Source organism: Symphalangus syndactylus, chromosome 11 (genome assembly GCF_028878055.3).
Source record: "Symphalangus syndactylus isolate Jambi chromosome 11, NHGRI_mSymSyn1-v2.1_pri, whole genome shotgun sequence".
Classification (NCBI taxonomy): domain Eukaryota; kingdom Metazoa; phylum Chordata; class Mammalia; order Primates; family Hylobatidae; genus Symphalangus; species Symphalangus syndactylus.
Genome location: NC_072433.2, coordinates 44,075,734 through 44,088,640, shown reverse-complemented (window position 1 = coordinate 44,088,640; position 12,907 = coordinate 44,075,734). Strand labels below are relative to the sequence as shown.

The window sequence follows — 12,907 nt, the reverse complement described above, 5'->3', positions numbered from 1 at the left end:
CCTTCATGACCTAATCACCTCCTACAGGCCCACTGCTTAACACTACCACATTGGGGATTAGATTTCAACAAATGAATTTGGGGGAAAAACAAACATTCAGACCATAGCCAGTTATAATAAAGGACTCTTCTAGAACAACTCCCCTCTATTTGCCTCTTTTACCCCAAAATCAGGTCAGGATCCCAGCTGGAGGCTATTCCTATCCTCACCCACAGGCATTTCTCAAAGCTTTTGCAAACCTCAAATTGGTAGTAACCGAGATTGATTACTCAGGGAACACAATTTTCAGATCTTTATGCCCAACAGAATCCAGAATTAGCACAAGCACCTCCAGGAGAAAGGCAGCAGGGCCTCTCTGGGGGGCCCTGGCCTTTGCTTTTCCCGCCCAGCGGTGAGACAGAGGATAAGGAGGGCAGGAAGTGCTGGCCTAATGAAAAAGCAGACCTGACGGGAAAGGAAGAGCAGCTCCACGTGACGGGCCCCGAGCTGGCTCAGTGACACTGAGGTTTTAGAGCTATACACTAATACACTGGGGGAAAAAACCTTATTATTGAAATATCTACAGAATAAAGAAAAGACCTTGTTAGTGCAATTTTAGAATACGTAGCTGCATCCCTCTTTCTCCCTCTGGCTGATGGCAGTTGATGTGGTTTTTTGGTAACACTTGGGTGATATAGTCTGGCTCTGTGTCCCCACCCAAATCTCATGTGGAATTGTAATTCCCAATGTTGGGGAAGGGGCCTGGTGAGAGGTGATTAGATCACGGGAGCAGATTTCCCCCTTGCTGTGCTGGTGATGAGTGAGTTCTCACAAGATGTGGTTGTTTAAAAGTGTGTGGCACCTCCCTCTCACCCTATCTCTCCTGATTCACCATGCTATGACGTCCTTGCTACCCCTTCACTTTCCACCATGATCATAAGTTTCCTGAGGCCTCCCAGCCACGCTGCCTGTACAGCCTGAGGAAATGCAAGTCATTAAAAACCTCTTTTCTTCATCAATTACCCAGTCTCAGGTAGTCCTTTATAGCAGTGTGAAAATGAACTAATATACTGGGTTTCTCAGGAATGCACGGGAGAGGTTCAGCATAGCTGGCTGATTTCAGAGTCGCCTCTCAACACCATCTGGGCATCTGAGCCACTCAGGCTCAAGGCTCTGACTAACTTGGTGGCTGCCCAGCCTCTCTCCAGCCTGGCCTGAGGCCTGGACATAATGTTGTAGGGGCCAAGCTGCTGGTGGATGCCACGAGGGCTTGACACACCGTTACCTCACCCTCCACCTCCCAGAGCACTGCCCCCAAAGGACCAAGCAGCAGAGGTTCTGGGGGACCATGGCTTTAAGGAACACCCAAGGTGGGGGCACAACTTCTATGAAGTTTGTTAGAAGTCAAGGGTCAAAGTCACTCTTCCACAAGATGCAAACAAAGAAAAGGTCCAGTGCAAACAGTGTGAGGTCTGTGGGTCTGGAGACCTCAAAGACAGTGAGCTGGATGTGGCATTCCCAGAAGCACCCATGAGCCAGGCAGGAGCTGCATATACACAGGCACCTCCTGCCAGAGAACATGGGTGCCCTGCAGGCTGCACTAGTCGCCTGTCCACCCTGGGAGCTGCAATCCCACCTCCCCACCCCACCAGCAGTTAGCAGATAACCTCAGAGAGTGCTGGTTAAGCTACCACCTCCCTGTGTGACCTGGGACAAGGACTACCTCACTAAGGAGCCTGGTCCAATCAGTGCCCTGGCTGTGTTTGAGAGACTGATTCTGCCATTCTTTCAACCACATTCAAACGAAAAAGGTTTGAGGATATGCACACCAAGGATTCCGCTTCCCTAAAATTCTAAGATTACCTGACTAGACACTGTCAAAACCAAAAGTATTGGTTATCAATTGATAACTGATACCTGACAATCTGGCATTTCATTGCATTCTTTTACTACTTCCTATTTGTCTGCATGTAATTCCTACCTCCTAAAGAAGATGTCTGTGGCTCCTGACCACCATTCAGGGGAGCCCCTCCCCAGCTCTCAGGCCCAGTGGTCTGCATGGAGCTGCCCTGATTCCCCGCACCCAACGCTGACCCTTGCTAACATGTATGTTGTCTCCCTGGCCGCATCATGGGCGGGGGTGAGTCTTGGTCCTGGCCATTCTACAGAGTCAACCTCAGGACTTCTACCCTGGCAATGGTAAGAGGCTGCTCATTCCATTGTCACTGCTGAGTCGAGAGGGTGGAGCCTGGAGGTGCTGGGGCACCTCTGCTGATGTACACACGGTGATGGGGTTCATTTCGACAGACTTGGGGCAATGTCTCTGGAGGCCCTGGAGGACCAAGTCTGAAGCCAGCCTTACATCTGCATTTCTCAGTTCCTGGAGGCAATGAATCCTCTATTTTCTGCTTGTCAATTTGAGCCAGGTCTCTATGCAGACAGCACATTAACTGAGGACCTACTATGTGCTGGCAGACAAAAGGATCACAGCAACTTTATCTTCCAGCTAGACTACGGATGGTTCCCCATCAGAAGCCATCGGAGGGCAGGGGGCAGACAATTTAGGGAAGGTTTCCACAAATGCCACCAGCCAAGCAGACCCAGGCTGGCCAGTGGTCCACCCTGCCCATCCACTTCCCTCCCAAGTGGAAGCCTGCTAGCAGGTCAGCATCTTCCTGAGAGCTATAGAGAATAACCTCTCTGTTCATCAAAGCCCCTCTTAAGGACACTAGAGAAGGAGGCTGTTTAAAGACCACCACAGCACTTCATCACACAAGTCAAAGCATCCTTTTGAGAAGTGAACACCTTTTCCACTGAGCTACCTTTTATAATAGCCTCTGCATCCCTAGAGCCCAGATCCCTGCTAATAGTACACACTAAAGGAACACTTATTGAATGAATGAACCATCTCTTCCATCTCTAAACTTACCCTTCTGATTATACATTAATTGAGGACCTACTATGTCCAGAACTTCTGTTTTTTTCTATCTCATATCCCAAAGCACTGTGTCCGTGGCATTTCCACTTTCCTTACTGCACACACCCCTTTGCCTTGCAGGAGGGCTGTAGCCTCCTTAGCCCCAAGATCAAACATTCTTTGAGCACCTACTATGTGTTCTAGCCACAGGCCAAAGCAATTCTGTGGAGAGGGAAGAGAATAAGACCCCAAGCCTGGACATCATGGAACACAACCTGACCAGTGAGATGGTGTTGGCAAACTTTTTGATCTGTGCCATTCTGGTATTTTTAAAATGGTATTTCCTTATGGTTTAAATTTGCAGTTCCCTTACTATAAACGGGGCTCTAATTTTTTTTTTTTTTTTTTTTTTTTTGAGACTGAGTCTCACTCTGTCGCCCAGGCTGGACTGCAGTGGCGTGATCTCAGCTCACTGCAAGCTCTGCCTCCTGGGTTCATGCCATTCTGCCTCAGCCTCCCAAGTAGCTGGGACTACAGGTGCCCACCACCACGCCCGGCTAATTTTTTGTATTTTTAGTAGAGACAGGGTTTCACTGTGTTAGCCAGGATGGTTGCAATCTCCTGACCTCATGATCCGCCCGCCTTGGCCTCCCAATAGATATTTTTTAAATATTTAGGATCCCACTAGTATTTCTTTCTCTGGTTCCATTTCTGTCCATTTCTGTAGTTTGCACATGGGAGATATTCAAAATACCTAACCACCAGCGTGGCACCAACGGATCAGAGATGGTGCATACCTTGGGGAAGGCCAGGCATCTCAAGCAGGCTTGGCTGTGCCTCAACCCAGCCTTTGCCATGTTTTTTTGTGTTGATTTATTGGCTATTTTCTTAGCATTTGTAGGAGCTCCTTACACATTAAGGGAAATATCTTTTGCGTGTGATATCTGTCCCTGGCTTGATTTATTGTGGTTTTCACAATGTAGAAATTTTTTATTTTTATGTAGTTGAATGTTTTGACTTTGGTTTTATGGCTTCTGACACTGAGGTTATATTTAGAAAGGCCTTCCTCACTCTGATACTATTGAATTAAAATATTTAAAAGCTCTCTGTTTTCTTTTAGTATTTTAAAGTTTTCTTTTTATGTTTAGATTCCTGATCCACTTGGGATTGAGTTTGGTGTCAGGAGTGAGGGAAGGATCCAATTTCCTGTTTGGGGGATGGCCACCTCTTCATCCTAATCCCAGTTGCTGAGAGAGCCATCTGTCCTCCACTGTCGTGCAGGGACACCCTTCTCATACACTAGATTTCCAGTTGTATTTGGGTCCATTTCTGTTTCACACCACTTCGAATCCTTTCTGCTCCAGAGCAATCTGAGCTGGTTCCTGTCCCCACTCCCTGTTCCTTTTCCAGAAGATTCCTTCTGATGCCTGCATACCCACTTTTCCTTATGAGCTATAAATTCAGCACATCCATTTCTAAACAAATCTTACCATTGCTTTCATTAGCTAACATTAAGCCAATAGGTTCGTTTAGAGGAAATTGGCATATTTATGATACTGAATCTTTCCACAAGAATAGGAATAAGGTCTCTTCTGTGTTCCCTGTCTTCCCCCAACCCCCACCCCACTGTAATTGATTTTGTTTGTCCTCTCCATGCCGTTTGAATGTTTCTTACTGGGTTTGCTCCCTGGTTTTTATACATTTTGTGGCTGACATAACGGGACCATTTCTTGCTCTGTGTTTCCTAACTGGAAGCTGTCTGCATGCAGGAAAACTCTTAAGGTGGGGGGCAGATATCAATTGTGCTCAAGCCCCCAGCCTTTTGCGCCACATGACGTCAGCTGACACCAAGGCCCCAAGTGCATTCCCTGTGGACAGAAGGAGCCTACACCCAGCACCTGTGTATCACGTAGCACAGTGTCTGGCACTGGCCCCAGCCCCACACTGCACGACCGAAACAGAGCCAGTTTGAGGAGCGTCGCAAGTCAATGAGGCAGGGAGCCCCTCATGCTGTTGGAGCAGGAAAGGGGCCTGAGCCGGCACACAAAGGCAAGCGCTGGCCAGCCGGCCGACAGCACACGGCTGGCAAAGGTGCCAGCTCCACACAGCCCCAGCCCTGTAATTGGGGCCCACAGGTCACTCTGGCCACAGCTGAACAAACCAGGGTGTAATTAACTTTCCACCCGGCTTGTTGCACAGCAGCATTTCACCTTCGCCAGAAAAGGAGGGCCTACCTTTCACAGGGGCTAGGGAAACACTCTTTGGTCCCAGTCCTCAAGAAGGGATAGCGGAGAGGGGAGCCACAAAATTAACCCACCAGGAACATATTTTTTGCTGTTGCTCTTTGAACAGAGTCCTCCCTCTTGTTTTTTTGGAAGTTGAGCATTCATAAAAGCCATCTGGAGTTTAGTTTGAAATCGCTCACAGTCCCCAATCTGTGTTCTCAAGCACAGGCAAGCTGTTCCAACCTCGGAGCTTGCCTTTACTGACAAGATCTGTAACCTTGAGCAAGATCCTCCAGCTCTCTGAGCCTCAGTCACCCAATTGCAAAATGAGGACGAATGGTAGAAAATAGTGCCTAGCTTTGGGAGGCCCAGTCAGGAGGATTGCCTGAGGCCAGGAGGTCATGATCAACTTAGGCAACATAGCAAGACCTCATCCATACAAGAAAAAATTAAAAATGAGCCAGGTGTGGTGGGGCACCCCTGTAGTCCTAGCTCAGGAGGCTGAGGCGGGAGGATCACTTGAGCACAGGAAGTCAAGGCTGCAGTGAGCTACAAATGGCACCACTGCACTCCAGGCTGGGCAACAGAACAAGACCCTGTCTCTTAAAAAACTAATTCATTAAAAAAATAAAGACAGTGTCACCTTGGACACCAAAGGTGATTGTTATAAAGACTAGGTGAGATGATTCTTTCATTCAACAAACATGTTGAATTCTGCTCTAGCGCTAGGCTAGAACATAACGGGAAACAAAACAGGTATGGCTGTTGTCCTCATGCAGCTTAATAGTAGGGAGGGAGATGGGTGAGAAACACGTGAAAGACAATTACAGAAAGGGATGGGCGCTCTGGACTGTGTGGGCGTGGGGGCTGCAGAGGGCCAGCAGGGAGGGCTGCAAGGCGTGTGTTTCAGGCAGAGTCCCATAGTGCCTCGCAGGCTGTGGGCACTGAAAATACAAAGAATGTCAGGACTACAGCCCTTGCCGTAGTGTGGAGGAGGCAACACCTGCTCACACATTTGCCCCCAGCACCAGACTGCCAGCCCCTGGAGGGCAGCACGCACCCCATCTGCTTCAGAACCACCTCTCTAGGGCCTGCCAGGAGCCTGGCCCAAGTCAGAGATCAGGGAACGGAGCTGAAGGGAAGACACCAATGCTGAGCTCCGAACTGGTCCTGAAGGTGATTTCTATTCCAAGGCAAGTGCCTGGAGCCCGCGGTCTTACTACCTACAACGAAAAGCCATATCAGGCCAGCAGCCCCTTTAGCAAAGAGGCCAAAGACCCCAAAAGCTGTCAAGTCCTCCAGCCCTGGGGACCTGGGCTGGCACGTTCAGGACTGGCACAGCACAGACCCCTGCTGACAGCCCACTGTGGACACTCTGAGGAATGGCACTAAGAAAGTCAGATCTCAAGCATGACAGCGCAGACGGAGCACCCACACACCCTCCAGCAGCCAGCCTCTTAATTCAGGCCAAAGCAGGGGTCAACATAAATTGCAGTGTCTTTAAAAGGGAGTATTTGCACCAGGAAGTGATAAATCCAGACTACAGGCCCACAGGTGACTGGCTTCAGTGAGCACATAAAAAACCACCATCAGCCCATGGGCAAACCAAACCTCTCGCACCTGCTTCTACGGTACCCCAGGCAGTTCCTAGAGAAACTTTCTAAAGCAGTCCAAGTCCTCCTGGCTCCTAGAAGATGATGACAAACACCCCCTGCTGGAGTTTAAAGGACCCAAATTTGCTTGGCCAACGCTTCACAAATTATGACGTTATTTGTTCCAACGTGATTTAAATCAGTGAGACCTGAATTGACAGGGACTGCCCATCCTTGGCAATTCAGACAACCACCAAATCCTTTGCCATTTCCTGACTTGGTGCCCACAAACATGTCTCCATTAGGAACAGAGAAGCCCATCACACTTACCCAGTCAGTCCCTATCTACACTGTGGCAAAAGGCCTCATCTACAGACATCTTAGTCTAAATTTAATATTTTCATAGAGTATGGACACAGTACCTGCAACCCAATCTTCCTGCCCTTGAGTACTGCTATTTAAAAGACAGAGCTCCCCCCAGCAGAAAAAAAAAAAACAAAGAAAAATGGCGAAGACCAGGTAACCACATGGGAACCCATTCATAACATGTTATGTGACAAACATAGAACGTAAAAACGTATGTGCTCACAACCCCAAGCATGTGAACGTGTGGCATCCTGTGGCCAGGGGCTGGAGAGGAACAAAGAAAAATCAAACAGACATCGGGGGGGAGAATGAATGGAGAGGACTGGATTTTTGCTCTTTTCAGTTTGTGTCATAAAAATGCAATGTTTGATACCTTATGGGTTTAAGGTTGGTTTCTCCTCAGACACAAATGAGAGCGAGAGGGAGAGAGAGGAACAGGACTTGATGGAGTTGTCCGAGATCTTAAAGTCCACGCTTCAACAGCTCATGGGCCCGGCATGCCACTCCTGCTGAGGAACAACAGAGAGGTGCCTTCTCGAGCTCCCAACTGGAAATGAAGGCTCCTTAGTGCAGGGGCCGGGCTCCAGGTTGGGGATGGGGGGGTCTTCCATCGTGGCCATTCTGGCATGAAGCTCCCCTCCCACCCCTGAGGGGTGAGCATCCCCCCACCTTAGAAAACCCCCAAACCTCACCACAGCACTCTCCCAGATTCTGAGGGAGCAAAATGCTGCCCCCAATCTCCCCCTCAACACCACCCCAACTGCCGTAGAAAGACACAGAAGCAGTTTTCAGGAAGAGCCACATTCACAGTCACCACCCACAAACACACCCCCGACACCCCAACACACAGCACTCTCCCCAGAAGGCCAATGGCTCACAAGGGCTGACCCTGCCAGGACACACCCATTTGAGGAGGCGTGTGCTGCCTCCACGTTCCAGCAGCAACAGTCCCTATGAGGGGGAGGGTTGTTCACACCCCAGGTCACGATTCCTGAGGAGCAGACTCTCTGCTCCAGGCCAAGCGGGCAGACCCTCTGGTTCCCACAGAAACATCTGCAGGGCACCGTGGCCTGCCCAGCCTGCGCCCAACGCGACCCTCTCAGACACGGTCTCTGCTGGGCTTCTATCGAGTGACCAGTGGTGAGCGTCCAGCAGACCCATCAGCCTGGCCAGGGGGAGCCTGAGATTGCACATTTATATCATTTCCAAACCTTTAAATCAGAGGCCAATTTTCCAACAACATCTTAGGCTAAAGCCCCAGGTATAAAACAGACTTTTAAGGTGAATCGCTCTGACTGGACTGGACATCAGCGCCCCCTCAGTCTGACAGGCCCCAATACTCACCCCTACGCCCCAAACACACCACACCATAGCCTCAGAGATAATTCTGGGAACACAGTTCGAAAACCACTGCACAATGGAAGGGTGTGGAGGCATTCCAGGTAGGGAACTGTTTTGAATAATACATACGCAATTCCCGGTGGTTTATCCCATCATTGGGTAATCCTAAGAACCCAAGACCTGTGGGAAAATAACTCCTCACACATCTAGGAAACTATCCCAGGCTGGGTCACGCCTTTACTGGGCGGTAATGAATTTCTCAGGGATGTGCTTAGGCAAGGTTGTTTCCCTCACTCTTTCAAGGAATTTCTGACTACCCTCCAATGCTCCAGGGTTTGGGGGTATTCCTAGCTCCTGCGTCCCCACGGAGGTCATTAGCAAGGTCCTGTTAGGAAGCGGGCAGGAGTGTCGGTGGATACCACCAGCATCAGTAAGGGCAGCTGGGGACCCTGCAAACAGGGCTGCCATGGATTTCACCTGGAGTCAGAGGCTGATGAGAGAAGGGTTTGCCACTGGGAGGAGGATCCTTCCTGGGGACCAAAGCACAATTAGCTACCAGTTCTTATTTCTGGCTCAGACCCCCACATATAGCCCAGTTTCACCGTATCCTTTCTCCATCTAGAAATGCCACCTTTTTTTATTTTTCCTTTTTTGAGACGGAGTCTCACTGTGTCGCCCAGGCCAGAGTGCAGTGGCATGATCTCGGCTCACCGCAACCTCCGCCTCCCGGGTTCAAGCGATTCTTTTGCCTCAGCCTCCCAAGTAGCTGGGACTACAGGCATGTGCCACCACGCCCGGCTAATTTTTGTATTTTTAGTAGACATGGGGTTTCACCATATTGGCCAGGCTGGTCTTGAACTCCTGACTTCATGATCCGCCTGCCTCAGCCTCCCAAAATGCTGGGATTACAGGCATGAGCCACTGTGCCCAGCCCAAAATGCCACCATTCTTAAAAGTGAGACTGAAAGACAGGAGAATCTCCTTGATTTGAAGGGCTGGAGGAAGGGGCAGCCTCTAAGAGCTGCAGGGACTCATATAAGTACAGCTTAGCAGAAGGCCTGGGGCCCCACTCTAACAACTACACAGAATGGCCTATTCTCTTGCATTTAGAAAATAAAGAGAATAACTTTTCATTAGATGAATTAGTTGATTGTAAAGTAAGTGGCAATATTTCATTCTCTTATAGTTAAGATTCCATGTTAATTCTTGGCTAAATCAAGAAACATACCAACATCTATAATATTATTCCTCAAGTAGGATGAGGGTCAATAGCCCAGGGTCCAGAGGAAGTCCTAGCTTGGGCACCAAACAGCTATGTGACCTTGGCCAAGCAATCACCTTTTCCTCCCTTTGCCCTAGTATTTCCCTTGGGGAAGTGAGGAGACTTAAAAAGCTAACCTCATAGGTCCCTTCCAATTCTGATTTAGAATTGAAAATTAACCATCACCTCTGCCTCTGGTTGCAATATCATAAATTCCAAATGACTGGGGTTTGCATTACTGGGCCCCAAAATGTCCAAAACTGTAAGATTCTTCTTAGGTCTATTATTATTATTATTATTATTATTTAAATATCTGTTCCTCCAGAGGTTGAGAATGAGGACTTGGTCTAGCCAGTGCTGTGCAGGCACAGGTGTCACTAGAGGGCAAATCATAGCAGTTCCCCAAACACTTAGTTTCAAAATTCCAAGATGATATGAGGAGTAGAAAAAGCAAGAGCTTTGGGTGCCAATCTAATCCCTACCAGTAAATGTTCCCCTCAACAGATGATGGGTTCCCTTTAGAATGCAGGCCTGAGATTTCAGGCCTTCTTCCACAAACCAGTATCCAAGGAGTTTCATCAACAACCCTGATGGAAGATGGTCTCTCAGGAAGACTGTGTAAGGAACACAGGTCCTACGGACTCCCTCTGCAGATCTCAGAGCCCAGAAATGTGTCATCCCTGTAGCATGGCTGCCACATCCCAGGGAATGCACATGCCCTCTGACTCCCCACCCCAATCACCCCAGACAAATACACATATACACACACAACTCCTGAAGTCTTCAGTAGCTCCTAGAAAACTGGTCTTACACACCCTCTCCAAGGCACTGAGTAAATGGAGAAAAGAGCTCCAGTCAAATCTAGCAGAAGCAGCTCCCAGCTACCCTTCTCCTCCTACTCAGAGAAGCGTGAGGTCAAGCACAGAGTTGGAATCAGGTCCCTTTTTCACGGGCTGTCCTTGGCCTTTGAAATTCTCCTCGTCCCATCACAAGCTCTGCCTCAGAGCTTACTCCTTTACGCAGCTTTCCACACTTAAGCTGCTTAACTCTGCACTAACAACCTCTTAATTACTGCGTTTCCAAAAGGCCTTCCAGAAATTCAAGGTGCAGATCCACCCATTCATGGCCTGAGTACCAGAGCACAGCTTGCGGGGAGAGGGGGCCAGGACAGAGCACCACCATCTAATTCCTGCCTGCCGGAAAGCTGTTGCTTTTATTTTTAATTGTATTTAAAAGGCGGATACAGGGTACCCAAGACACCACAATAAAATGACATTAACTGTAAAATTACATTATTAATTCTTTAATCTCACTTGAGGCTTCAAGCTGTTGCTATGTCCAATTACCCGTGTAACCACCTGTCAGAGTCCCGGGGCTATTTTGCATTACCTCCAGGACAGCGGTGGGCCCGGTGGTCCGTCAGGTCTGCCAGAGACTCGAAGTCCTGCTGACAGTGATCGCAGGTGTAAATTGATTCATCCTCCATGTCTTCATCATCCTCATTTCTCTCCTCTTGACTTGTCACGCTGTTCCTGTCTTCCAGCGCACGGCTGGTTTTCCGATCGCACTCCGGCTCTCCTTCTAGGCCTCCTGCCAACAGGAAGAATACAGTCCATGTCAGCTGATGGGGTCTTGGGAAAGGGTTTTAAAAGAATCGCCCGGCATTTATTAAGATACATTTAATTACTCTACCTCCCGGGGTCCATTATCCTTGACACCTCTCAGTATATTAATAGACGGGGTTTTTTTGTAGCATGTGGTGCCATAATTCTCAACTAGATTCTTTAATTCTTGGTGCAAATCATCTAGGGGGATTTCCTGTCATCTCCCCTCTGTGCACGGATGCTGGGGGCCGTGACCCATCAGAGAGGTGAAAAATCTTAGTATTTTGTCTCCTAAAAACCAGATTCGGTTACACACCTTTTTAAAGCCCCCATCAGCTGTTCCTAACACACCTAAACTTTTAAGTTTTCCCCACAGGCTTGAAATTTAGAGCTGGGAGATCTCTTAGCCAAGTTCACCTTCCACACAACAGGCCTCCCAGGGCAGTGACGTTGGCTCAGTTCTTTGCAAAGATGTCCAACTCTGAAATAAAGGAAGTACACATTTGAAGAACCATGGATGGTCGAATCTCAAGCTTAAAATGCATCCAGGCTGGGCATGGGAGCTCACACCTATAATCCTAGCACTCTGAGAGAACAAGGTGGGAAAATTGCTGAAGGCCTGGAGTTTGAGACCAGCCTGGGCAATATAGCAAGACTCTATCTCTACAAAAAAAAAAATTTTTTTTTTAATTAGCCTGGAATAGTGGTGTGTGCCTATAGTTCTAGCTACTCAGGAGGATTGCTAGAGACCAGGAGTTCGAGGTTACAGGGAACGATGATCGTGCCACTGTACTCCAGCCTGGGCCTGGACCCTATCTCTAAAAAATATAAAATAAAATAAATAGCGTCACCTGTGACCTGGTACAGGCCTAGACAGTGAGAATCAGTCTTGGAATGATCTCACTGATTTCTTTAAAATAAAACAGCTACTATGCTTAGCACTGTGCAGAGAGTGGCCAATCTATAGGGAAAAGTGAATTCGTGATCATAATGATGCCTTGCAATTGTGCTTTGTTCGGTGCTTCATACACAGCCCCATTTCACAGCCTTGCATATCCTAAACTCAAAGAAGGCTCAAAGGATCATGTGATCCAACCCCCTGCAGAGAGGGACAGCTTTGTTATTTCTGTCTCACAGGTAAGGTACCTGGCATCCAGCCAGAAGAAGCAACAGCCCAAGCACCTTACAGAGGCTCAGCTCAACTTTATGACTCCTGGTCTAGTTCACTTCCCTGCACAACTGTGGGAAATGGAGCACAGCCCCAATCTTACAGATTAATAAGACACACCAGGAACTTGTAAATCAAAGTGCAAAAGCGCATGGTAAATATAACACACAGAATATATCAGTAATCCTAATAAATGTCAATGGATAAAATGTGTCTGTTAAAATGCAGAGACCCTTGGATTGGAAAATAAAAGTGTGTGTTGTCTGTTCCTACAGCCCATCCTGGAAAACAGATCTACTCATCCGGAAATTAGCTGCACTGATTTAAATCAAAGAGAGATCTTATCATCGATAAAGGTGTTTTTGAAAGCATATATACATATGCAAAAGTGCGTGCATGTGCACCTGTATGTACGTGTGTACATGCAACATCACAGTTACAGGAAAAGGCTCAG

General features: G+C 48.2%; 1 protein-coding gene across 2 annotated transcripts in view; it reads right to left on the bottom strand.

The window, feature by feature from the left end:
• ZNF423 (zinc finger protein 423) overlaps nt 1-12,907 on the bottom strand; it is a 367,833-nt gene that overhangs the window by 230,862 nt on the left and 124,064 nt on the right. For both annotated transcript variants that reach the window (XM_055299154.2, XM_055299155.1), the window contains exon 3: nt 11,071-11,271. In XM_055299154.2, coding sequence (XP_055155129.1) covers nt 11,071-11,271 — 201 coding nt within the window. The remainder of the gene's footprint in view (nt 1-11,070; nt 11,272-12,907) is intronic.